This window comes from Dermochelys coriacea, chromosome 8, assembly GCF_009764565.3.
Source record: "Dermochelys coriacea isolate rDerCor1 chromosome 8, rDerCor1.pri.v4, whole genome shotgun sequence".
NCBI classification, from domain to species: domain Eukaryota; kingdom Metazoa; phylum Chordata; order Testudines; family Dermochelyidae; genus Dermochelys; species Dermochelys coriacea.
The window spans coordinates 96348426-96376325 of record NC_050075.1 but is presented as its reverse complement, the minus strand read 5'-3'; the positions used below and the strand labels follow the sequence as shown (position 1 = coordinate 96376325).

At 45.0% G+C, this 27900-nt stretch overlaps 1 protein-coding gene across 2 annotated transcripts; it reads right to left on the bottom strand.

Annotated features, from left to right (window-relative positions):
* On the bottom strand, positions 1-27295 carry CDCP2 (CUB domain containing protein 2). Of its 2 annotated transcripts, XM_038414737.2 has the most exons (7): positions 25555-27295; positions 25070-25221; positions 14055-14402; positions 12902-13243; positions 11187-11540; positions 1837-2015; positions 1-419 (listed from the first exon to the last, which is right to left on the bottom strand). In XM_038414737.2, exons 2-7 carry the CDS (start codon positions 25143-25145, stop codon positions 102-104), a joined length of 1617 nt encoding a protein of 538 aa, XP_038270665.1. In that variant the 5' UTR covers positions 25146-25221; positions 25555-27295; the 3' UTR covers positions 1-101. The 2 variants fall into 2 exon arrangements, with proteins under 2 accessions (XP_038270665.1, XP_043346931.1); XM_043490996.1 differs by having other exon boundaries at positions 12932-13243; positions 25070-25983.
* Between the last annotated feature and the right edge of the window lie 605 nt (positions 27296-27900).

Sequence of the window (27900 nt, the reverse complement as noted above, 5' to 3'; positions counted from 1 at the left end):
CTCTAAGCCCAGGATCTAGGCTGAAAGGACACTGGCTGTGCATGTGTGTCTGTGACGGGGAGGGAGGGCTGGCAAGGAGGAATTGGGCCAAAGGCAGCATCCTATAGCAGCACTAGTCCAACCACAGCAATCACCATGAGGATACCGGCAAGAATACAGATGCTAATGAAGACAATGTCACTGGTGTCCTGGCTCTTGCTCTCATAGGCCTCCACTACTTCTGCATCCTGCCCGTGGGACTCCACCAGGTTTTCTGCGTACTGGTTCAGCCGGTAGGGGTCAGAGCTCGAGATAAGGTTTACTGAGGCTTCTTTCCTCTTAGGCTCGCACTGAACTTCATACTCATGAACGTCCTCCTGGTTCCCAGCCGAGAAGTCGATATACAGGATACTGACAATCACAGACGTGTGGTTTCTTTTCTACAAGACAAAGATTTTAAAGGGCAACGATTTGTTTTTACTTGTCAGCCTTACAAATTAATAAAAACTAAACCCCCAGAGTAACAAGTTTCAGGGCATGGCTGGACTTAGGCTCTTCCCAGGGAAAGGAGAGCTACAGGGTATTCATGGCATTTCATTGCCAGCAGCCTGAAAACTTGCACTGAGAATGCGCATTAAGAATAAGACAGTGTATGAGGCTAGGCCCTGGGGCAGAAACCAGGTTGATCAAATTCCCTAGAAATAGGGAGCCTTATTTCACAGGGGCGTTAATGAGAGTTGCAAGTGCTCAGCCACTCAACCATGTCAGGCCAACGCTCACCATAAAGGTCTGGGAGTTGGGACTTGTAGATTCTGTTCCTGGTTCTGGCACTGACTTGCTGTGTGGGCCTAGGGAAGTGACTTGGGCCAAGTTTTTCCAAAAATGGCCACTGATTTTTGGGTTCCTCACTTTTTTGTCCAGCACCTAGGTCCTGAGAATCCCAAACTCCAGCTGAAATCAAGGGGAGCGACAGGACCTCAGTATCTCTGAATAAGACCCAAGGAGCCTCATGTTGGATATCTAAAGTAAGGCACCCAGAATCAGTGACCATCTCTAAAAAGGTGGGCCTTTCTGTGCCTCAGTTTCCCCTTTTATGAACTGGGGCTAGTTTACCATGGGCCAGAGTGTGAGAGACCAGAGGAGTGTACAGTGCACAGAGTGCTTTGGATGCAGCAATGGTGGGGCTTGCTCATGCCAGGCAGGGGGAAATTCAATCAGAGCTGCCAAAATCACGTGCATAGTTTTATCTGAGTAACTAAAAGCTGGGTACACAGTGCCCTCTGCCTCAGGCCTGTGTTCACATGGGCAGCTTACAATGACTCAACAGAACATATCCTAATTCAACTGTACAAAATTCTGATCTAGAGCAAGTCACTTCATCTCTCTGTGCTTCATTATCCCCATTATACAGATGGGGCTAATAGTTCCTTTCTCACAGACCCTTTCGGTACGTCTACACTGTGATAAAAGACCTGCAACAAGCCCAGGCTCAGGCTGTGGGGCTATAAAATTGCAATGTAGATGTTCAAGCTCAGGCTGGCGCTGGGGCTCTGAAACCCTGCAAGTGGCTCCAGCCCAAGTCCAAATTCTTCACTGCTATTTTTAGCCCCATAACCTGGCCCTTTGAGCCTGAAGCAGCTGACCCTGGCTCTGAAACTTGGTGCTGTAGGATTCTTTCCCCTCTGCAGTGTAGACATACCCTTAATCTTGTATATTTGGGTTGTAAGCTTTTCAGGAGACAGACTGTCTCTTACTATGCGTGCATGTATGTGCATCATTGGATGCAGATTTTTTTATCATCTTACTGTATTTGTTTTAGGTAAATAGCGTTCACTCCTTATTGTACTGATCACTTACCTGGGACTCAGTACCACAGGTGTCGAACCTGGTGTGTATTTTAAAGTTCAGGCCAACCACTTGGGCAGGACAGGATGGGGTCCCTAAATAAATCTTATTTCTCTCCAGCTGGGCAAGAGACTGCACAGGAATCTGGATCTGGAAATCTGTTCGCGTGCAGCTGACATTCACGGGAACAACTGTTGCGGGGGGAAGAAAGAAGCTCGTCTAAAACTCACAAGACTGCGCCAAGTGGGGATTTTACAGTACAAGGCAGTTCCCATAGCTGAGACTAGCACTGTAGCTATTGTCACCATGTCATACAAAGAAGACTACTAGTGGCATCCACAAACAAGTGACCAATGTTGACAACGCTTGCGGTTTTATTGTGAGTCTTCTGATATCTAACGTTTTTCTTAAAGCCCCAGCTGCTGGAGTCAGGTGATTATGTGAGAATTTCAGCTTTCATTTGAAAAAAAAAACCGCAGTAAAGTTTCTAGTCCTCACGGTAGTGGAGAAGAGCTTGAAAGTGCATGATCTGAGTGATCTAAAGGCTCAGAAAGGAGAAGGCAAAGAAAATAACCCTACATTTATCATTTTTAAAAGTCTAATGAATTTTAAACCCAATCTCAGGATTTCTGGGGGCCTGACTCATGATTTTTGAACACTTGGGGTTAGCAAGATTCTGCATCAGCATCCATTGGGAACACCACAGGATGTGTATTGGATCCCTTTGCTTCGGGATGTGATTCAGAGCACTTCTGACAATCTAGAAAGACTTGACCATCCTGGGATCTAGTTATCCAAGATCCTGCTGATGCCGCACGTTTCAGACCAGTTTGTAACTCATTATTGGCACGCTTGGCTTTACCAATTGTGCCTGCACACCGCACGGTTAATACTTTGGGCCTGGTTCTGCCAGCCCCCTTCCTGGGGGAGCAGTGGGGTGGGAAGGATGCCAACCAAACTGGTCAGCTAAAGGCTGCATCCCATAAAGAGGTCTGAGAGCATGTGCACAGCATTCTGCCTTCCTGTGGTCCTCATGGGGCAATGCGGCTCAGTGGCACCCCAATGCAGGGCCATAATAGTGTCTAATGTGCCCTCTAACGATGTGTAACTCCTGCCCCAGGCCTAGAACGTGTAGGATTGTCTTCTTGTCACTAGCTGAGCACTCTGTTTTCTGCACTGGTGAGGGAACCCTCTCCTCAGGCATATCTATGTAACAGTTTGGCCGGTCTGCCTTCCTCCCCACTCTCTGTGAAATACTCTGGTCCCAATATGGATTCACCTCAGGCCTGGTCTACACCTAAAACATAGGGCCACCTCACTACATCATGCAAAATTTCATGCCCCGTGCGACATAGTTAGATCAACCTAAACCCCTGTTGTAGACACAGGTAGGTCATCAGAAGAATTATTCCATCAGCATAGCTACCACCTCTTGGAGAGATGGATCAACTGCATTGATGGAAAACCCCCTTCCATCAGCGTAGGAAGCGTCTACACTACAGCGGCACAGCTGCCGGGCTGTAACTTCTGTAGCGTAGACAGTCTGTGCATGTGGTACGTGGAGGTAGTTCTCAAAATATGGGAGTTTCACGGTTTCTGTTATAGACCCTGCTGGTCTATCTTGCAGCTGTGGGAAATGTTACATCCAGCACCAGCAAGTCAGCAGCTTTTCAGGACTGGAATCACTCCGTGAGTCAGGCATGGGTATGAAGCACCATGTGGCTGGACAGCATGAAGCACAGGACTCGGAGCTAGGATCTTCTGCATCCTAATATTGGAATGGCCTTGAGTACATAAGTGTCCCCGAGCTCTACTCCTCCGTGTCCTCCGCTCTAGAAAATGGAGTAACAATACCTACCTGGCAGGTGTGTTGAGAAGACGAATCAAGGCTACAGTGAACTCTGATGATGTAAAATGCTAGGGGGCCTGGTTCTTCATGGCCATGCACCTTGTGCAGTCATTGACTCCACTTTACTTTGCACTAGTGTAACTGCCTACCTGAGGAGCAGGGCAATGGAGAATCAGGCCCCTCATCTACAGTTCTACAGAAAGTGTTGCATCTCTGTCTGCCTATATAGCAGCTGGCCTTTCTACATGGAGAAAACAAGCATATACACCAAGGGGAAAGGGAAATAAGAACAAAAAAGCCCATTATATTTAAATGTACCTCCCACCGAGGCTTAGCCCAAACACTCACAATATGAATTATTGAATTATTCTAACAAACTCTGTTAGAATCAGACTCTTATGAAACTAATAAGATGCAACAAAATCAATAGGGAAAAAATTGTGTCACTTTACTACACTTAGTACATTATAGAACCATTAGAAGATTTACCAAATAACCAGAGTGCATTAAATCAAGGGGAGGAGAAAATGGATCCTCGCTCTCGAGTTGAAGGCTTCCTTTAAAATGACCATAAATCACATGGACAGCCCAACTCACATCCTTTCATGGGTCCAGCTAGACAGAAAAATATTTACGCTAATTACAAGAGCCTGATACAGCCCTCTCTCTGTATGTCATTTTATATACTTTGTCCATTACCGCACCCATATGAGCACACCATGGCATCTGGACTTCCACTGGGGCCTTTTCTTTACATTCTCCTACTGTTCCACTGCCACTGAGGGAGTGCCATTGGTGCCAGTACTAGTGTACTTGCCACCATGGGATCTAACCCTGCTAGTGCAGACCAGGCTAATGAGAGCAGTTTCAAGCCTCTAGGGTGTTTGTTATGCATTGTCCATTAGTGCCAAGAGATCCCAAATCAGACTGGGTCCCAGCTGTACTAACTGCTGTACATACACACGGTAAGAGGCAGCTCCTGCCCCTTGTAATACAAATAAGCAAGAGATGCCAGATCACACAGGGCACCCATAGCAGAGAGAGGAATTGAACCCTGTTCACCAACAGCCCCATCTAGTACCTTACCCACCTGGCCACCCTTCCTCTCTGGAGCCAGAGCAGAACAAAAAGAAAAGGAGTACTTGTGGCACCTTAGAGACTAACAAATTTATTAGAGCATAAGCTTTCGTGAGCTACAGTTCACTTCATCGGATGCACGAAAGCTTATGCTCTAATAAATTTGTTAGTCTCTAAGGTGCCACAAGTACTCCTTTTCTTTTTGCGAATACAGACTAACACAGCTGCTACTCTGAAACCTGTCAGAGCAGAACACTCTACCATTTGAATCTCTACTCCAAAGAAAGAGTCAGACAAGGGAAACTTCACACAAGAGGCTCATTCTGTGCAGTGTGAAGCAATCCCAGGTTCCATCATGAGATGGTCATGCTCCTTTGCAGTGGCTGTTTATGGTAGGTTTGTACCACACAGACTGTTAACTGCAAGCAGATGTGTGTACACAGATCACTGGCAGGTGTAGGAAAGTAACATGCAGAGATAATTTGCTGAGGAAAACAGTGGATTTACATTCTATTTTTTCCTTACACTCTGTCACTCACTATGTGTATATACAGTGCCTAGCACAATGCGGCCCTGCTCTCCATGAGATCTTCTCGATGCTACTGGAAATCAAACAATAAACCACAGTGATTATGAGGCAGGAGGCAGAATCATGACATGGCCACGCTACACAATTAAGGCGCCCTAACTGATGTCGGCAAACAGCCTTCCCAATAATGACATTGCTTGTACGCAGCTACACTTTGCTCATCCTGTTGGCGGTGTGCTTCCTCACCAGGAGCACTTGTATTGATTGTAGGGTCAGTGTGGGGCACTGCGGGACGGCTTCTGACAGCCAGTATCAATCGATGTAAGCAATGCAGTGCATGCACTGGCACTGCACCAACCTAACTACGTCGACATTGACTCAATGCCTCTCGAGGAGGTGGAGTTAAGTGAGTGCTAGACTACATTAGAAATGCTACAATGCTGCAGCTGTGCCACTGTAAAACGTCTGGTGAAGATGTTCTAAGATGACGGGAGAGAGCTCTGCTGTCGGCATAATAAAACCACCTCCGCGAGAAGTAGTAGCTACGTTGGTGGGAGAAGCTCTCCTGCCAACATAGCACTGTCCACACCAGCACTGAGGTCGGTGTCACTTATGTCACTCAGGGGGATGGCTTATTCACATCTAGGGTTGCCATCCCTTCAGGATTGGTCTGGAATCTCCAGGAATTAAAGAGTAATCTTTAATTAAACATTATGTCATGTGATGAAATCTCCAGGAATACATCTTACCAAAACTGGCAACCCTACTTGAGCAATGTAAGTTATACAGACGTAAGTGGTAGTGTGTACAAACCTTCAGTGTAATGGGCAGTTACGTCGGCAGCAGTGAAATTTTAGTGTAGTTGCTTCTATAGTTAGATCGACATAAGCGCCTTGCGTCAGCCTAACTCTGTAGCGTAGATTAGACCTCAGATTCAAAACAGACATTAGGAACCAGATCGACATAGGCAGTTAGGCTCCTACCTTCCATTGAAATCACTGGATGTTAAGAGCCTAAATACCAATGTAGATCTGGGCCCAGAAGGCTAAATGCAGCAGCTTACTCATCGTGTGAATTATGTCAAAATCAGAGTGACCCAGGATGGATCTGAAGGCAGAAGGACCTCGGCAATATCTCGGCTCTGTGAGGCTACGTCTACACTAGCACTTTTGTCGGTACAACTTGTTGGTCAGGGTATGAAAAAAAAAAACCCCACACCCCGACTGACAAAAGTTTCACCAACAAAAGCACCGGTGTGGAAAGCCCTGTGCTGGCGGGAGACACTCTCTTGCTGACATAGCTACAGCGGCTTGTTGGGGGTGGTTTGATTATACCGGCAAGAGAGCTCTCTCCCACTGGCACAGAGCAGTTACACAGGAGAATTTACAGCGGCGCAGCTGCAGCGGTACAGCTGTGCTGCTGTAAGGTTCGTAGTGTAGACATAGCTAAATAAGGGCCATGTCATGCCCTTAACAGGCGTGCATGATTCACACAATCGGAATTATACACATGGGCAGAGACCGTACTATGCCCTGGAGTACCACCTGCACTTTGAATGGCCTAGGTTTGCCGGTCAGAATGACAACTTTAGTGTGACTCAAAAGGGATCCTTTGGCTGTGCTATTTAGTGCACTTTCTCAAGCTTGTGTGAGAGGCAGCACAACTTAGTGCACTGAGCACAGAGCTGAGAGTCAGCAGCCCCTGTGTGAACTCCACAGTGACACTGGTCCTTGCAGCAGACTTGGGCAAGTCACTTAGCTTCTCCCCCTCAATTTCCCCATTTACAAAATAGAGAATTCTTATGAACCTCCCTAACAGCAGCATGGTGAGGGTTAACACACTTATTTTTAAAATGTACTTATTAAACAGACTTGGTGTGATCTATTTGAAATCATAAAACTATATGTTTATGGGCTGCTAAAAGGATCTGTTCCTGACCATATGTACTGCTGCTTCTTAGTTAGAGGCATTGGGCCTAACTTGGCCTCTTCATACAATTATCACTAGCTTCTAATGGAAAATATGCCCAAATTAAAAATCCATTGGTAAGTTACAGACTCCTTATGCCAGGAGCAGACACTACTCAAAAATTAATGTAGAACATTTTGCACTTCTCTAGTACATCCAATGATTTCAAACCACTTCACAAATATTAATGAATTAAGCATCATAGCACCCCTGTAGGAAAGGGAGACATTATCACTGTTTTACAGGTAGTGAAACTGAGGCACTGGGTGATTAAATGAGTTAGCTCACACAGGAAGTCGGTGGCAGAGCAAAGACTAGAGCTACCTCCTTCCAACTCCTCAGTCCTATCCTTTCATCAGCAGACCTTCCTCCCTCCCCTTTGCTTCACTGAGTTTTCTGAAAATGCCAACGGCATGAAGCAGATTAATCCCTTGCCAAACATAAAATCAGGTGAAATGGAAGACTTTCTGGAGTCATTGTGGCTGAAACCAACTAGTTATGTCTTTTATACTGCAGAACCCAGAAGAATCCTGCACCCAGAGCACACCACCAGTGTAATTTGGGGCGATTGTGTCTCTGTGCATGACATTCCGATGTTTGGCCAGGGTTTCAGAATCTCATACATCAAGTTTGAACTTTGGTGGCTGAGTTATAAAACGTTAAGTACATGAGGTTTGTAATCACCACACTGATTCCACCTTAAACTACAGCAACACTACCGGGCTCAGCTATAATCCCCCTTCTCATTCTATTACCCAACCCAAGAGGTTACCCTGCACTGTGACTATAAGGGGAGGAAAAAAGAAAGCACAGTAGAGGTTATGCTAGTCCCGTCCGCAAACACGCACAAGCAGCTCCTTAGCTAAAAGCCTTCTGAATACTCAGAGAGGATCATCTTGAGCAGAAATAGGTCATGAATCATCCCTGACACACAGGTCAGCTCCAACACAATTATCTTGAAATACAATGAATGCCATCAATTTGCCCCCTTTTGAGGAGGCACAAAGGTTGACAACTATATGAGGAGCATCACACAGTGAGAAAGCATCTGGGCAGCTCCTCCTGCCAACTAGCTCCATATCCTGGAACCTCCAGGCTGACAGAGTCTGGTTTGGGTCGTTTCCAAAGACACAGCCTTTGCTGGTACCTCACAAACCCCAGGATACTTCTGTGGCTTTACAGATAAACGCCTAGGAAGCTCTCACTGAAAACAGAGTCCACAGGACGCTTTTATTTCCAAGGGAATATTCCTTGTGAGAGTGAGTCTCTTGCTGAGCCTCTTGCCAGTCTGCTATAGAACCCCTCTCCCCAAAAGTGGGCTCACTGCTTGTGCTAATTTCAGCCATTGAAGGTAAGGAGTAAGGGCCTCTGCCAATTCCAGCCAAACCTCCATCCTGTCTTGAGGGCAGGAGATTAGTCTCCAGATGTGGGAGACATGGGGGATATAAATAATAATCAAAGAACAGGAGAGAGGGTTTAAATAGGTCCCCACTAGGACACTTCAGGTTCACAGATTTTAAGGTCATATGCCCTCCCACATAACACAGGCCAGAAAACTTCCCTTGCTGGCAGGTTGAGGCATGAGCTTTCCAGGCAGGCAAGAATGTATTCTGTGGGACATCGGGATTGCCAGTCTGGATCAGACTCATGGCTCATCTAGTCCAGTAACCTGTTTGCAACAGTGTCCAGCACCAGATGCTTCTGAGGAAGGTGCATAAGAAACCTCACAGAAGGTAAATGTGGGATAATCGGCCCTCAGGGGAGTCTCGGAGTCTAAGGCCAGAAGGAGCAACCAGATCATCTAGTCTGATCTCCTATATATCACTGGCCACCAACACTCACACACTAAACCCAACAACCAAAATGAGACCCACGTATTACAGCCCACAGGAGACTAGACTAGTATGTGCCACAGGCAGAGAATAGGAGGGAACCAAAGTGCACCAGTGCCCAAGGCCCCTGCAGTGGCAGGGAAATGATTGAGTGAGAGATACCCAAATAATCCTGGCAAGTGATCCACACGCTGCAGGGAAGGCAAAATATGTGGAGTGTGGCCATCAGCTACAGCCTGAGCACGTGAGCAAGAACCAGCCAGCCCAGCACCTGAGAATCAGAATACTTGGAGCCACCTCAGAGCCCTGGCCCGACCCATCCCACCCAACATCCCTTCTCCCACTGTGGCCAACCTTGATGCTTCAGAGGAAGGCGATATAAACAAAAAACAAACCACCACCATCACCACACAACTTCCCAGAATACATGGAGGAGGGGGCATGCACAAAATCCCTTCCTGCCCCCTCCTGGTGGTCAGCTGAAACTCTGAAGCATGAGCTTTTAGAAACATAGACATAGACCAGAAGTGAGCCCCAGGGCTGCCCCCGCCCCACACACACATCCCAAGCAACCCCATCATACAATTGCACTCTTAAATTTGTCCAGCTCTTTCTTAAAACTAATTGTTTTCCCCCACAACTCCTATAGGGAAGCTGCTCCAGAACCTCACCCCTCTGATGGTGAGAAACGTTTGTCTAGTTTCCAGCCTGAGTTTGTTCATGGCCAATTTATACCCATTGTTCTTGTGCCAACATTGTCCTTTAACTTAAATAGCTCTTCACCCTCCCTGGTATTTGTCTGCCAAATGTATTCAGACTCAGAGAGCAATCATATTCCCTCTCAGCCTTCTTGTTGCTAGACTAAACAAGCCAAGCTCTTCCAGTCTCCTTTCATAAGATAGGCCCTCCCTTCTCCTGATCATCCTAGTAGCAAATCTCTGCACCTGTTCCAGTTTGAATCCATTTCACTAGAACAGGGTGATCAGAATTATGCAGTGTTCCTAATTAGGTCTTACCAGTGCCTTGTACAGGGGCATTAAACATTTTTCTCTCTTTACTGGAAGTAAACAGTTTGTTTACAGTCTGATTTCTCTCTAATACAGCCTAGGATTGCGTTTGCCTTTTCTTCCTCTCCTTTCTCCTCCTAACCTGTGGATCTTGCTCCTTTTCATAAGTGACTGGAGCCAAGTTTGGCCATGTTATAAGGCTTGCCTGTTAAATCAGGCTTTTAAGTACTTGCCAATCAGTGGAAGGGTGATTGTTATGAATGAAGGTCAGGAGTTTACTGGAGGATGCCCAGATGCTATTGTGTTAAGTATTTGAACAATAGCTTATGTAAGTTTGTAGCTATCTTAGCAAGACAAGGTTTGGGAACACAGATACTCAGTTCCCCAGTCATGGTTTGGCCAGTCTCCTATGCACGACCCTATCAGCCAAACTCCTTCCTGGTGTCACTCCACAGGCTGAGTCACCAGGCATAAACATGGCCTAGTGTTTTGTTTGTTCAGTGTCTCAGAACCCTTCCATCCCAGATCTAGGTGGTTGGGGTAATATATAACCCAGGGCCTACTTCTTTTTAAAAAAGTGTCTTTGCAGATCTGACTGCATGTGTGAAATCCTGATACAAAAATTTGTCATGCACTTTTGCATGATTAGGCATTTGAACAACGGAGCGTCCAACTGATATGCAGGGTGACTGGACAGCAAATGTGAAAAATTGGGACGGGGGTGGGGGGTAATAGGAGCCTATATAAGAAAAAGACCCAAAAATCGGGACTGTCCCTATAAAATTGGGACATCTGGTCATCCTACTGATATGTGCAATTACGATGGTTGCAGAGGTACAGCTGAGTAATCGCACATGCAAAGAGCCAGTTATAACTCCCCACTGGCTAGCCTTTTGCACACTTACCCAATTTGCATGTGCAATTATAGTAACAGCATGCATGCAAAAGTTTGGTGCACAAATTTGCTCATATTTTGTGCATGTACTTTTGGAACAATTTTTACTGACTGTCCCCATACTTATAACTCTCTGCAGTCTTGCCCTACAACTATCAGCAGGGAGCAAGGGAGAACCGGATCAATGCACTGAGTCATGCCTTACCTCCAATATATGCTACCGAGAACCCCCTGTTGGCCGTGCTCCTGTCTGTGTGGAGGACCAACAGCAGTTTGTTTCGAGTGGATGTTATGGGAGACAGCATCTCTCTCCCACACCACTTCCCCAGGAGGAAAGCTTTTTCAGTGCCTCCATCAAACACTGCCAGATGGTCGTAATCACAGCCATCTGTTAGACTGTTCCGCCCCTCCAGAGCCAAGTCCAGGAAGAAGACTTTGATTCGGTATCCTGGGGGAAGCTGGATAGTCCAATGACATTTGATATTGTTGGGGTAAAAGTTGGGATATTGAGGACTGGAGAAATTTCCTTTGATGGCTGTATATACTTCCTGGCATTCGCCTGGTTAGAAAAAGAAAAGGCATTACCAACCAAACCAAAATCACTGGTGGAGGGAGCAGCTGCTGGAGGGTTCCCTTGATTTTATTGCTAAAATATATCTCAACAATTATCTTTTCCACATAAAGGTTTTGCAGCTACATACTGTATAAATCTGCTCCAAACGTTCAAAGAGTTAGGGGGGTCATTAGCTGCACAGTTGTGGCCAGACTCCACACAATGCAAAGGAGTTCAAGAATAGTGATAACACCACCCACCCATGCAGGGCTTTTCAACTGAGGACATTAGTGTGCTTTGGCGAAGAAGGGAAAAGGGAAATCTACAGACTGGGAAACAGGAGTTAAAAGCTTAACATGTCATATGGCCAGGCCTTAGGCAGGGGCCATGGCTACAGCTCAGAGCAGGAGTCAGGGTCAGGCCTGGGTTAACTGGAGTGAGGCAAGGCTGGGACCAGGCAGACACAGGGACTGTCATAGCCATGGGCAAAGGCTTTGCACAGCCACTGCATGGCTGTTGCAGCTGGGCTTCAGAGCCAGTCCGCTGACTCTTCCCACCAATCATGCCGTGTGGCCTATTTGTCAGTCTGTTACAGGCCAGCTGTGCTCATTAAGTTGCCTGGAGACTGGCTCTGCTGCTGCAGGCCCTGATTCCTGACAGTGCTACCTTGCCGAGGTCACTGGGAGCTTTGCCATTGACTTCAAGGAAACAGGCTATGGCCCTAACTGACGGTGGGTGGTCTTGACCCTGACCTAGGACACAGGAGCTATAGGTTCACTTCTCAGCTCTGGTACAGGCTTCCTGTGTGACTCTGGGTAAGTCCCCTGACCTCTTTGTGTCTCAGTACCCCATGTGTAAAATGAGGCTGATACCATTTCTCTACAAGGGTGCCCCATAAACATTTTGGGGAGGCTTCAATGCTATAGTAATTGGGGCCGCAAAAGGACCTAGATAGGAATGACTTGCTCAAGATCACCCGGCGAGCCGGGGCAGAGGTGGGGATAAAACTCTTTCCTCCTGAGTCCCAGTTCAGTCACCTGCCCGGTGAACCATTCTGTCTCTCTAGAGTTAAAGTCAGAACGCTCTTAAATATACTTTTTATTTAAATGAATACGACCCAGACGCTCAAAGGGCCTCTTCCACCCTCTGGGAGCCCCTCAGATACTAAAACTTAAAATTCACAAGCATGACACCAAACCATTTCACTTGCCAGTCTGCACCCAAAAGATCTTGCTATTGGGGGAGGAACAGTGAATCTATACCTCCTTTGTGAGAGCAACACCCTGGGACAGTGGTTGAGAAGGAGAGGGCCCAGAGGGCTTCCATACATCCGGTAGCTTACGCTGGACAAGCAGTTGCCTCCATACCTGAGAAAAAATAAGCCTTGAAGCCTCTACCTCCTATGTTGAAGTCTGACTTGAACACCATCAGGAGCTCGTGCGTGGAAGAGACGATATCAGGGGGTTTCATACTCCCACAGTAGTGGCTGAGATGCATGTTCCCCATCGTGGGCCCATCATAGACGGCCACATAATCAAAATTGCATCCCTCATTGTTTTCCATCTGAAAGTCAGCAAAAACCAGCTTGATGACAGAGTCGGGCACTGCCCGGATGATCCAGCGGCATTCGGCATTATTGGGGTAATTCTCAGGGTAATCGGGGCTTGTTATCACGCCGGAAAGGCCCGTGAGCACTCCCCCACAAACATCTGGAAACAAACACAGACAGGTTACACACATAGTGAAGCAGAGGGAAGTCCCATAGCCCACAAAGGGGATGGAGAACATCCACACACATGTCCCAACCCCTGAAAGAGGAACAAAGGAGGCAAAGAAACAGCTTGGGGGTGAAGAAGGCTGTATGTTGTCTCCAACTCCTTAAGGAAAAGAAGTTTCCCACCAAATGAGCAGAGCAACCCAAGTTTCATTCCATCTGGAGACTGATGATGGACTAATGTACTGGGGCTGGGAGATTCCTCCTTCAGGGGGCATTGTAGGGAAAGTGTTTTTTACTCTCCTGTCCTGTTTTTTACTAGTCAAAATGGTACATCACATGATGCTCCTTCAGCACTACGGTCCCATTGCAGGGCTGAATTCTTCTCTGTTATACCTGTGCATCCCTGCTGTTCATTGCCCAGGTCTAACAACACAGTTAAGCAAATAAACCTGGAACCCCAGGATTTTGCAGACTCACTTTTCAGACCTGAGCTACACTTTAAGCCTGACACTATGTGAGACCTGTAATTTGGGGGGAGGAGGGGAGCGGATTTTTAGCAGAGTTTATTCAAACACGCTCAAACAGACCACATTCGCATCAGAAATGAGCCGGGTATTCATCACATCCCTAATTAGTTCACTCTGTATAATCCTTTAACTCTACTTTGTGGGACACTGTTTGTTTCAAAGGTGCTCGTGTAACAGTCTCTTTGTCCACTGCTATGAGGCAAACCTAGAAGTTTTTCACCCAGGAATTTCATGCATTAACCTTTTGAGGAAACACCACATAAAACTTGTTCCAACCTTTCCGGTAAGCTGCAGAAAAGCCTTGACTGGCCACATGCTTATCCGAGTGGAAGATGATGGACATGACATGCCAGGAAGAAGTAAATGGCGGAGGGGAGCTCTTGCCACAGAACTTTCCCAGGAGATTCCCCTCATCCTTGGAGAAGCCATTGTAAATTTTGAGGTAGTCGTAGTCACAGCTGTTGTGATATTCCAGGTCAAAGTGGTCAAAGGTCAACAGGGCCGAGGATCCTTCTGTGACCACTATGAGCCAAGTGCACTCGGCATCATAGGGGTAGAGTCCAGGGAAATTGGGGCTGGAGAAGTTGCCATATGGTGCAGAGAGGACTCCACCACATTTGACACCTAGAGAAAACAAAACTTTGCTTAAAAAAGACAAACAAACCACAGAATATTTATCTGCTTGGTAAATCTCCAAATTGCAAACCAGTTACAATAATTGCTCATTGGAGCTGTTTGCTTTTAAAAGTGTCTGCACTTCAGTGGTGCACAAAGTGATTTTCTGCACATTTGCAAAGTACTTCAGGCAAAAGAGAGGAGGAGCCCAGAAGTGGGATTTTAAGATGGAACTCAACATGGTGGTGATGCTGTTGTGCCAAAGTCATTTACAGGAACAATAATTAATAGTGATTTATTAATCTATTTTCATTCAGGAATAGTTTGCTCACTCACTTCCCAATCCTTTACCCCTCTAATCTCAGGATACTGGCCCCTCTCAGGTCATTGAGTTGTTTATATTATATCTATAGATCAGGATCAGCAACCTTTAGCAGACGGCCCATCAGGAAAATCTGCTGGCGGGCTGGGACAGTTTGTTTACCTGCAGCGTCCGCAGGTTCAGCTGATCACAGCTCCCACTGGCTGAGGTTCACCATTCCAGGCCAAGGGGGGCTGCGGGAAGCGGCGTGGGTCGAGGGATGTGCTGCCCGCCCTTCCCGCAGCCCCCATTGGCCTGGAATGGCCAGTGGGAGCTGTGATTGGCCGAACCTGTTGTAAAACAAACTGTGCATTTCTCTGATGGGCCGCGTGCCAAAGGTGCTGATCCCTGCAATAGATGAATACACACAGCTACACATAAGAGCTTTCCCACTCTAATTCATGCTGCCTGTTTGAAATCTTCCTCCAGAAAATGAGCTCTGTGTGGTCCTTTCTGACCTTTTTCTTCCTGGAAAAAAAGCACAGTGAATCTGAAACCAGTGGAGACACTGGCCTCAGTTGTACCCTGCTTGGAAAGCTGCCTTAGCACTCCAGAACCCACTGACTGTCTGGAAGATGACAACAACAATACTAACTGAATCTAGAGGCAGATCTGACACCTCCAGGACCCCATTCAGAAGGATGCTGTGCTGGGTGGCCATTCCATCCATCTCCTCTATGCAGACCTCTCAGGCGGACCAGAGATGCAAAGTACCTTCTTGGAACATCAGGAATCATGGAACATCAAGAACCAGTAGAGTATCCTGCCACCCCCAATACACAACAGCAACCACACAATGTTCCTGGCTACCAATGAACATATGGAGAGATAGCTGGGGCCTGTATTTTCCCCAGAAGGGGACCGGACTATCCATTTACATCCAAACGTTGTCTTTTAATCAGTGGAAGAATATTTTATTGAGGAAAAGTCCACAGAGGAGCTTGTTTGGAAAAGGCGTCTGTGAGAAAATATACCCCTGAATTCACCCCTTGCACACTATTGTAACAATCTTTGTTCAAAGTATGCCTCATGAGGTGTCATTTGAAAATTCAGAATTTGCTGGGCATTATTGTCCTGGTAAAACATGTGTAGCAACATTGTGTGTAAAGTTATAAGATTCTACTAAACATGTTTTGAGTCTGGGGATGGCCAAACCAGTCCCTCAGAGACAAAGGGCAAGCTCACACCTCAGCCAGGCGTAAACGAGGCCAACAGGCCAATACCTGATAAATGGCCATTCTTTAGTAGGAAAGGAGGTATGGGCGAAAAATCTATATCTTAGCAAAAAACAAAAAAAACCCAAACAGCAACAAGTTCTCATCCAAACAGACTTTTTGTCTTCTGAATCACAGTTGGAAATGCTTTCCAAGGGAGAGACTGACACTATACAAAGGGGGACAAACACACCAAGGGACCTCGCCCCCTTCTCCTCCTCCTCCTCCTCCTCTCTCTCTCTCTCTCTCTGTGTCCACCAATTCACTGCACCAAAAGAAACAAAGGAAGCAGCCATTACACAGAAAGTTGTCCTGGCCTAAGAAATTCAGCCAATAAGACTGTTGAGAACGTGTGGTAAGAAAAACTGTGCTATGAATTTATCATAGTTCATTAAGTTAGGCATTAGTTGTGTTTGATCTTTATGTTTCTTGTAACCATTTCTGACTTTTATGCCTCATTACTTGTATTCACTTAAATCTATCACTTATAGTTAGCACACTTGTTCTATCTAAGCGGGTATGTTTGAGTTGAAGTGTTTGGGCAAATCCATTTGGCATTACAGAATTTGTGCATATCATTTATCTTAATAAAATGCAGGACTTTACATGAATTTGTATAGTCCGGGAGAGGGCTGGGCAGTACAGTACATACATTTCTGGGGGGAAATCTGGAAGTGGGAATGTGCTGGGGTCACCCTGCAATTTAATTCAGGCTGGTGGGCTGCAATGCACACAGACATAGCTGGGAGTGATTTATGTGCTAAAGTGAGCAGTCCGGAAGTGGAGGCAACAACAGCAAAACAGTGTAAAGTGCACCCCAGGTTAGACAGTTACTCACTAGTCTAGATTGTATCCTGAGTATGTCACAGCATACAAACACCTGGCCCCTGAAAGCATGAACTGTAAAACAAAACCACTGTCAAAGTAGGTGAGTACTCAGACCTTTCAGTCTTGTCAGCATTCTATTAACTTTCATCTTTCCAGTGCTAATATATTGGGGGGGGGGGAATATTTAAAGCTGGTATATGAGAATTTAAGCTCAGAGAAACAGGAGTGAAAGGCTTGATTCATTTACCAGTGAGTTATGGATTTATCGATTGATTTTCAATTGAAAACTTTATACCATGTCTTCCTTTTCTTCAACGCGCAGCTGAACAGTTGGCCATAGTGATCGTTCACCATTTGGTCCATTCCTTTGTGGCCACAAGGGCTTGATGGCCCAAGAGTCCAACATCATAACAGACTTGACGAACCCGTTTAATAGGAGGTCTACCTCTGGGCCACCCTCGGTTGGTGGAATTTTATCCCGGGTGTTACAAGCCACCCGGGGAACGGCGTTTGCTGGAACCTCTTGTGGCATTCTCGCAACATGTCAGAAAAGTATAAGGCATTGTCTGTGAACAATGACCTCAGTAGTCTGTAGACCAGCATGACCATAAACATCTATATTACAGATTAAGTCATTCCACTTTATCCCCAATATACGACATTGACATTTTGTGTGGAAAACCTCCAGCTTTGCCCAGTCTGAGCAGTGTAGTGTCCATTGTTCGCTCTTTTATACCGCAATGTAGTTATTATAAAATAAAGGGAGTGGGAAGAAGCTGGCAAACACCTGCAACTCACCAAAATCAGAGAGTGGATGAATGTGCAGTTGTGCTAAGCATATACCACCAGGGCCAGCCCTAGACAAAATGCCCCCTTAATTTGTTGAACTTTTGAATACCATATTTTTTATTGTATTTGTAGCCCATTTCATGACTTTGATGCATGATTTACATGCGTGATTTATCTCTATCATATAAGGCGATAAATTTGCATGCTAGGATCTGCAAATCTGTATATATTCATCCCATATATAAGCAAATGAAAAAATTGTTTCCTCTAAGCTTATAGAAACTTTTTAAATATTAGAATAACTGAAATGTACTAACATCAAGGAATTGAACTGTGCACAAACATCGGGTGGACTAGTATTAAATAGTGTTACAGTAGGTGACAGCCTTAGACTGTTAACCCTAGTCCTTTAGTTCAAAAAGTTGCTTTTCTTGCCTTTGTCCTCGTGAACTGAAGCACAGTGTCAGAGAGATTCAAAGATTGGCCAATGGCATTTTCAAGTGACAAAATAGCAAGTGATGTCAGTCTCTCATCGGTCATCGTCCATTGAAGATACATTTTAATGAGCCTGAGCTTTGAAAAGCTGCACTCACGACTCGACTGTGACCAGTAGCACGAGCAGAGTCCTCAAAGCTATCCACACATTAGGAAAAGTGTCCTTCAGCTCTGCATCATAAATGAATTGGAGAACTTGGAGTGGAGAGTGCTTCCCATGTTGCAAAATGTGTCAGATGTTGTCTAATTTGACACAGTGGTCTTTATCATTGATGTCTGGACATTCCCCATGTATCAGCATCCTGTGAAGGTCAGTACAATTGTTCAAGTGTGTTTTCCTGTCTGCCAACAGCTTACTAAGGTTAGGTTTTTTCGTGGTGCTTCATTTGTCCAAACCTTTCTTCAATGGACACTCGAGAAGTGTGAAAGAGAGCAAAAATACTCCCTCTTGAATTTTTCTTCCGAGCTTCCCATCATCTTATCTCTGCCTTCATAACCAAACTGTCTCTTCTTTCGAAGAATACGAGTTTCCTTGAAGACAGGCTCAACTCCTAAGTTTTCCGCCATTTCTCTGGCAGCAGTGATGGCATCTTCAAATCCGTTGTCTCTGTAGGCCACAATGAAATCAAGGCAGCTTCTCATCAAAACAGTAGCAGTCATGATGTCCATCAACTGAGTTTCTAATGCCTTGCTTACAACATTTACTTGGAACGGTATATGGTGCCAAACCACAGTTGAGACCAGAGATTTGAAGTCAGTGATCTGATTTGCCAGGCTTTGTGCCTTGTGTCAGATTATGGTCTTGGCTTTACTTAGACTCCTAGACTCATAGATATTAACGTCAGAAGGGACCATTATGATCATCTAGTCTGACCTCCTGCACAATGCAGGCCATCGAATCTCACCTACCCACTCCTGCAATAAACCTCTGACCTATGTCTGAGCTACTGAAGTCCTCAGATCATGGTTTAAAGACTTCAAGGTGCAGAGAATCCTCCAGCAAGTGGCCCGTGCCCCATGCTGCAGAGGAAGGCAAAAAAACCCGCAGGGCCTCTTCCAATCTGCCCTGGAGGAAAATTCCTTCCTGACCCCAAATATGGTGATCAGCTGAATCCTGAGCATGTGGGCAAGATTCACCAGCCAGATACCCACCCCATCTAACATTCCATCACAGGCCATTGGGCCTATTTACCATGAATAGTTAAAGATCAATTAATTGCCAAAATCATGTTATCCCATCATACCATCTGTATGACATCTGTAGTATGCAGACTGCATCAGGCCATCATAAACCTTAGTCACTCGGTACCTCACTGACCTTATGCTGTGAATGTGGCTCTCCCCACGAGTGTCACTTAGTGGCTTCACTGTCAGATTTGTAACATTGTCTGTGAGGATCTTCCCCCTGATAGTTCATGCTGAAAACAGGATGCATATTCTTTGTAGTACTCTGAAGAGAGATATTGAATCTAAAGAAGATGACGCTGCATTTCACACAACCAGGTTGAATGAATGGCAGCCAGAAGGCACGAAGAAAGCTCTTGGATTCAGCTCAAGGATCCTTGCCTGAACACCACTGTTTCTTCCTTCATGTTCACGCCACTGTCAAAGCCTTGGCCGCAGCAGTTCTGAAGCTTTATTTTATTCTCTTTCCAAATGTTCATAAACAGTTCTGTTTGGCCTTTTCCAGGAGAGTCGTCCACAGGACAGAAACAGATAAAGTGTCCCTTTACTTGGATACAGCCATCCTCATCATCAACAAATCTTACTGTAAATGACATCTTTTCACTGTGACTAATGTCGGGAGTGGAGTCCATTATTACGGTGTCGTACTTTGCTTTGCCGAGCCACAACAATATGTTATCAAGCACCTTCCTTGCCAAAAGGTCAATCAATTCATTTTGAATTGTTTTGCTATAGTAATGGTCCATAGCTTCTTTACAAACTACTTGACGTAAAAAAGAAAAGGAGTACTTGTGGCACCTTAGAGACTAACAAATTTATTTGAGCATAAGCTGTCGTGAGCTACAGTTCACTTCATCGGATGCATTCGGTGGATGAGCTGTAGCTCACGAAAGCTTATGCTCCTTTTCTTTTTTGCGAATACAGACTAACACGGCTGCTATTCTGAAACCTGTTACTTGACGTAGGTGCTCACGCATGAAATCATTGTATTTCTCAAGGAGCTCAACAAGACTGAGGAAATTACTGTTATGTTCAGTGAACAACTTGTCCAATGAGCCCCAGAAAACCAAATTATTCTTTGCAAGGAAGAGGGTTATTGAGATCAGACACTTGAGCACATTCCTACAATGCTTGGTTTCTACATTAACAATGCTCTGCTTTTCTGCATCTATGCATTTATTCAGCTTGAGCCTCGACTCATCCTCCATCCATTTGGAGTAGGCCGTAAAATGGCTGCCTGACTTTTCATGTTGCTTCAGAGCATCAGTTAAGCTATGCCGGTAATTGTACACAGAAAGCGCATGCAACAATTTGGCATTCTTGTCAAATATTTTGCAACAAAAACAGACCACTTTGTCAGTTGATTTTGAGTAAACTAGCCAAAGCTGATTCAGTTTCTCACCATTCTTGAGCATTCTTTCACAGTGTGACTCTGAGAAGTGTCACTTCTGCTTATTTACTGGAAATGTCATATCCTCGATTTTGCTCAGCTCGTTCAAAACTGTATGATCAATATCAGCAGAGTTTAGGATCGCTGGTCATAAAGCAGGAGCTGATGTATCGATTTGTGGTGTGCAATTTGTCTCACTGCTGTTTCTGTCATCATGCGAGGCTGATTCTTCTATATAGTTTCTCTCTTTTCATGTAAAACAGTTTTTTCTTTGTCATCACTCTCCTTTTCATGTGAGTCACATTCTTCTTTATCATCACTCTTCTTTACATCACCAGGAAAACTGGACGTTTCTCTATCACTTTCCTCACATTTCCATTTCTTATCTGCAGGAAAATCTGCTAATTCTTTAGCAATAGGGCTTCCATCACTTACACTTCACTCCTCAATTTCTTCTGCACTAAGACGATTGCTACTGCCTAAAGCCTGGCCTATGTTGTTCAGTTTCAGTTATTTTCCCATCAAATTTGCCCCTTGCTGCAAACTACATTGCAATTGTGCATTTTGCTTCCTATACTGAGCTCCTGAAGGTTTCTTCAGGGACATCTTTTATTTTCTTCAGGAGAAAACAGATAGTGTTAGGGAGAGCAAAAGTCTATGTTCTGCAGTCTTAGAAAGTTATCAAACATTACGTGTTAAGTATGGCAAAAGAAGTAACAGTATTTCTTTTAAATTGTTGCATGGAAAGGGATTTGGTAGTTATCTCTGGCATCTCATTAAATATGTCCTTTATTAGTTGCTACTTACACGCTTCAAGTCTTAAAACACAAGTACACTTTCACAATTACACAATAAAACAAGGTTCACAATAGCGCAACTGGACTCTCACTTCGTTCTTATATCTCACTGACTGATTGGCAATGCCCCACCCCTTATACACCCATGAGGGCATGGCTGACAACATTCTAGGAGGTTCAAGGAAAATGTAGTTCTCAGAAAGTCTGGAAGGTTCCATGAGACTCTACAAAGGTCCAGAACATTCTATAAGATTAGTGAAAAACGAATCCACATAAGGAATACCTGAAACACTTTACTTCAAACATTCTATTTACCCTTTTATTGCTAACAACAAAAACAGCACCCCGAGCCCAATGCCCCCCCCACAAGCCCAGCACCCCAGGCAGTCGCCTGCGTCGTCTTCCCCTAAATCCGGCCCTGTAATACCACATTTGGGAGCAAAGAAAGACCTTTTGTCCCTTCTGAGGGACGTGTAGATTCCCAAACAAGTCAATATGCTCTCAGTCTGGGCAAAGTCTATTGCAAATCAGTCACATTGATTTTCACTATGCTTGGCAGTGCTGTGACCTGCTAAGCAAGGAGGATCTCAGCATAAATGTGCATTGTGATGAGCAGTCAAAGACAAATGGTTAATGTACTTTTGCGTGTGTGGGCACCTGCGCATGGGCAGGATGGTCAGATAGCAAATTGACATGGTAATTACCAGGGATAGGCGATAAAGTAATGTGGGGAAGGTATTAAACTAATAATGTTATTGAAATAAATAGCTAAGCGGGGAGCCTGCAGGGGGGGTAAAGGTTACTTCAGAGACAATTACTGATGAATTAATAGCTCAGTGCTTCAAGGTACTTAAGTGAGCACAGTAAGTGACACTGGCTCATGAGCAGCCAGCACCGTGCGAGACCTTTGGATTAAGAGGGAGGTTCATTGAATTCGAGTGGTCTTATTTCATGTTGCAGAACAGATGACTGTGTGGTCTAGTGGCCTGGGAGTCAGGAGATCGGAGCTGTAGCCCTGGCCCTGCCACTGACCTGCTGTGTGACCTTAGAGGTGTCATCTCACCTCTCTGTGCCTTGGTATCACCTCTGATTAGACTGAAGGATCTTTGGGGCAGGGAGTATCTCTGACGATGTGTACATACAGTGCCAAGCACAATGGAGCCCCAAACTCAGCTGGGACGTCTCAGTGTTATTTTATAATATAATATTATATAATATAGTAATTCTAATTAAGACATAAATGGGAAAAGGGAGACAACCCACTGGCCCAGCCCCACCAGATTTAGCAATTCCAAGCGCCATGAGGTTGAATGACACATCCCAGCTGGCTGGAGTTGCAGTAATTTTGACTGACAGTTTAGGTACGTGTTCCTGGAGGAGTTAAAACACACAGGGAAGCTGCCGTGTGCCTGGGGGCTCAATACAGAGCTGGTTGGAGCGACATTCTGGATGTGGTGCTGCACCCACGTGAGCACTACCGCTTCTACTATTTTTGCCCCATCCCGCTCTGAGGCCACCACGAAGATGATGTGTGCATTGTAATTCTGTGTGCAGTGTGCACGGAGCAGCAATGCAGTGTCCCCGAACCTGTGTCCACTCATTTCTCTTCCAGCAAGGAAATATCCCAGCCTTAGGCTAGATCCTACAAAGTGAGCACCCTCAGCTCCCACTGGCTTCCAAGGCACTGAAGGGATCAGCATCTTGCAAGAGTAGCTCCCAGAGTCCACATCTTTCCTCACTACTCAGACCCAGGACAGCCCCAAACTCCTGCCTATCCTTTGAACTGAAATCAAACCCTGGGAGGATGAAGAAGGTGTAGCTTAACTTTTGGGTTGCTCATGTTTTGTGCACCTTTGGCTTCCTAGCTCCACTGGGAGATGCTGGTGCCACAGGACCTCCACTGATTATCGGTGAAACTGTGACAGATTTCATAGCCTGATCTGAGAGATGCATGTTCTTAGTCCAGGATCAAGTCCACATTGCCTTCATTTTACAGATAAGCCAGAGCTAAAACTCTGGACTAAAAACAGCTCTCAACTTTGCTGAAGTTCTGATCTGGGTCCAAATTGTGTGACTTGCCTCTGTGTCTTTCTAAGGAGCATCTGAACTCCTCCAAGGGATGGAGTGTGAGTCTCTCTAGTTATTTTAGTGACAAAACCAAACTGTCAATATCTGACTGTACAAAATCCTTAATGTGGCAGTGCTTTTTAGCCGGAATTTCCTCTGCTGGACTTTCCCTACTTCTGAATCAGTTTAAAAGAAAAGTAGTTTGTTGTGATGGTGGGTTTTTAAAAAAATAAATACTTAGAGAAGCAAACAAATATTTCAGAAAAGTAACTGGAGACTGATGTAGAGACTTCCACAGTGCCACCCTTCAATCTTTCACACACTAAAAGAATGAAACACAAATTCAACCAAGCAGCATTCTTAAGCATTTGATCCTGTGTCAGTGTCTGTTGAGCAAAAAGTAACCTCCTCCAGGCCAGACACATCACTACATAGGATCATCAAATATCAGGGTTGGAAGGGACTTCAGGAAGTCATCTAGTCCAACCCCCTGCTCAGAGCAGGGCCAACATCCACTAAATCATCCCAGCTAAGACTTTATCAAGCCGGGCCTTAAAAACCTCTAAGGAAGGAGATTTCACCACCTCCCTAGGTAACCCATTCCAGTGCTTCACCACCCTCCTACAAAGAAGGTCCAAGTGCTGATGAGTAAATTAATGGCACAGGGTTTTAGTGATGTGGTTGAAATATTTCATATCTATAGTTAAAAAGCAAATCCAGAACTACCACACTGCTTTAGACACAGGCTTTCAGCTGGTGTACGTGGTCCATTGATTTCAATAGAGACACCAGCTGAAGAACTGGCCCATACAATCTACTGTGAGACATAAATAGTTGGGACAACGCAGCAGAAACAGGACAAGGGTGCCGCCAGCAAGAGACAAGGGTTAATCAGCTTAACATAAGCAACAACAAAAAACCCAGAGCAACTACAAATGCCCCCCAGCCTGGCACTCAACTCAGTCCTATGACCCTGGGGGCAGGAGGAGCCCTGCCATTCACCGCCTGTCTTCCAAGCAGTCATTTGATAGCCTATCCCCTGAGCACATGAGCAAGAGGAGGAAGTTGGGCTGAGATTAACCACTTGCTTACTGGAGAATAGGGAGCAGCCCTGCCCCAAGTCACATCTGCACACACTGTACTGTCTATACATTAAAAATCTAAATAAAACAGAGACATTTACAAATGAGTAAATACAGTAATAATAATAACACGCATAACAATGTGTAAGGGTTTGGCCTGCAACTGCTTCCTCACACGTCTAGTTCTGTTGCAGCCAATGAGACTGTGTGTGTGTAAGGATGATCGTGTGAATAAGGGCGGGCAGGATCAGGACCTAAAATGACATCAAATATTGATAAACCAGACAGACTATCAAAAAGCCCATGAAACGGGCATCGTTCATTCATGCATACACACAGCAGGGGACCTAGGAGCGTGCTTCTGCGAGAGTCCTGTAAGAGCTACCCCAGCTGGACATCAAAATGACGGAGCCTCTGGAAGTTAACCCTCGGTGCTTTGATGCAGAGCACAACTGAACAGAGTCTTACCTTTCTTAGCATGCATCCTGTTTGACACCCACAAGAAAGTCATTGCCACAAGACACCTGAAGTGAATATGCCGCATCCTCAGACACAGCTGTGCTACGAGGCAAACAAATCTACTGTCATGAAACTGCAAGGATCTGCTCAAAGCCGCCTAGCTGAAAAAAAATAAAAAAATAAAAAGTAGGAGGCCGGTAGTATTAATAGCGGAATTAATAATTCATTGCATGTTTGAATTAGTAACCTGATCTGTTCCTTGCTCCCTTCACTTGGTTTTAATGATCTGGATCAAATGTCCCTAGGATTTACACTATACCAGATACCTTGTCAATACGCTATATTTAGAAGAGATATTAATGTTTCGGCTATGGTATATAACTGCAGTGAGTCTGTGCTGACAACGTGCCCTTCTGGGGCTGTGAAAATGATTTAGTTCACAATGCAAGACAGTGAACCAAAATGGGAATTTCAGCCTTAGCACAGAAAAGTACCTTAGGAATTAACTTGATTTGTACTGTGGCACATGCACACGCTGCACAGAGCCAACTGTTGATAAAAGCAAGAGAAACAGAGAGCATATTTTAGTCCATATTTTTAAACAAAACCACATTTCACTGCTGTTCCCAGAGATGTCATGCGATGCGCATGTCAAAGACCCAGGGATCTTCAGATGCAAAGGTGCTTGCTCACTTATCTGCCCAAAAGCTTGGGCTGGTTAGTTAGTAGGAACTGCAATTCAAAATGGCCAGTGAAATAAGCAGAAGGATTTTGTGCTGCACAGCAGGGCCTGGAAGGGGGAGGATGTTTAACCAACATTTAGCTGGTGAAAAACGGATGAGAAAGGGCAGCCCATTTTCTCGGCTAAGTCTTGTATCTTGGCTTGAGGGGCAAAAAGCAGCAGTCTGAAAACCTGGCAGGATTCTGGCAAAGCTTGATGGTTCGTTACTACCTGTGAATGTGGTTGGACATAGCCTGATGTTGAAAAAGGAAACGTGTATATTCAAGTGGCAACAAAGCAGGTTTGCTTAGCTGAGAATGTCCTGAAAGATTTGCCTCCAAAAGATTACACAAAAGTTATTTTAAATTGACTTCCTTCCCCTTAGTATCCCAACTCAACTTCGCATTTTAATATATTGCTTTTTTAAAAAGAGGAACTAACAAGATGCATCTGCTATGATCAGACCCTGTGTCCTCTTTGTTTTATACCTTACCCTTTCTTAATGGTCATCTCTTGCTGTGTTTTCTCTCTTAGATTGTAAGCTCCTAGGGGCAGGGACATGCTCCTGTTTATTGTCTGAAAAACACCATGTTCATCTCTGGTTATTATTAATAATTATTTGTATTATAGTAGCATGCAAAGGCCCCAGCTGAGATTAGATCCCCATTTTGCTAACCCCTGTACATACATATTGAAAGACTCAGCCCCTGCCCTACAATCTGAATAGACAAGACAGGCAACAGGTGGAAGAAAGGAAATATTATCTACTTTTCACAAATGGAGAACAGAGGCACAGAGAGATGAAGTGACTTACCCTAGGTCACACAAGAATTCTGTAGCAGAGCTGTTCTGGACTCAGCTCTTCTGAGTCCCCTTTTCTTTATGTGGTACAGTCTAAACAATAAATAGTTACGTGTAAGAGGACCGGGATTGGTTCACTGGCATGTCTCACTTGGCTTTCATCTCCCGCTGTGCACAGATAGGTTGTTACCTCTCCATGTTTGTTGTTGTAACTCGTCTGTTGATTTTTTTTCTAGCCCAACTTCCATGAACACTGAGAACTATTTCACAGCGTTCACTTACAAGAATGCATTAGCTTTTCAACTGAGGGAAGCAGGGATTATTTGGTGCCGTTTTAGGTACACACCAATGCCCGAGTTAGCCCTGGACTCCCTAAGCAGGGGAGGCTGCCCTTGTTAAATGCGGTGTGATGAAGCATTGCTTCTAGCGTGGTATGATCAGGCAAAACGCCACGTCCTCAGCAGATGATGGTGTCATGTCCTTATCATGTATCAGTGCTGAGCTGGTGAAAGGTGCTGAGCTGGCTGTCTTGGAAACCAGGGTCCTCTCTTCACTGATGAGGTACAGCTGCAGCAGCCACGGTGAAGATTCCTCCATGTCGTCAACCAATATGCTTTAACCCTGATGGGGCGGGATCACTTCTGGGGATGAGAATAATTAAGTCTCAGGCCTGTTCTGCCTTGGGAAGGATAAAGAGGAAGATATTAAGTATGAGGATGGTTTTTCTGATGTGGTCACTCAGCTCCTAAGAACAGGACTGGGACCCATCAAGTCATTTCACACAGGCATTCCAACAGTTGCAAAATAATGCCAATCTGGGATAGAATTCAATCCAAGACCTTAAAGGCTGTATTCCATCATCAACTCGCATCCCCTGCATTTATTCAGACAATAGCCCAGCCATGTTCTTTGTTAATTTAACTTTATCTCTAGTCTCATGATACCTGGTACTTTCCTGAAATCCTCAGCTCCTGGAGTAAAATGCTTAAATGCGAACCTCAGCTTTTCATTTAAAAAACCCCCAGTACGTTTCTAGCCTTTATGGCTGCAGAGAAAAGCTTGAAAAATGTGACCTGACTGTAAAGTAAAGGTTCAGACAGCAGAAGCTCAAAAAGAAGAACCCAACAATAATTTTTCTCTCATGATTTTTAAGCTAATCTCCTGATTTTTGAAGGCCTGGGGTTGGCCATATTGAAGTCATCATGCTCATTCCCTCAACAATGTTGTGTATTGACATGATTATTTCTGCAAGTAACATATTTTGGGTTGGTCATTTGACCAGGAATGGTGATTATGATGGAGGTATTCAATGGTTACC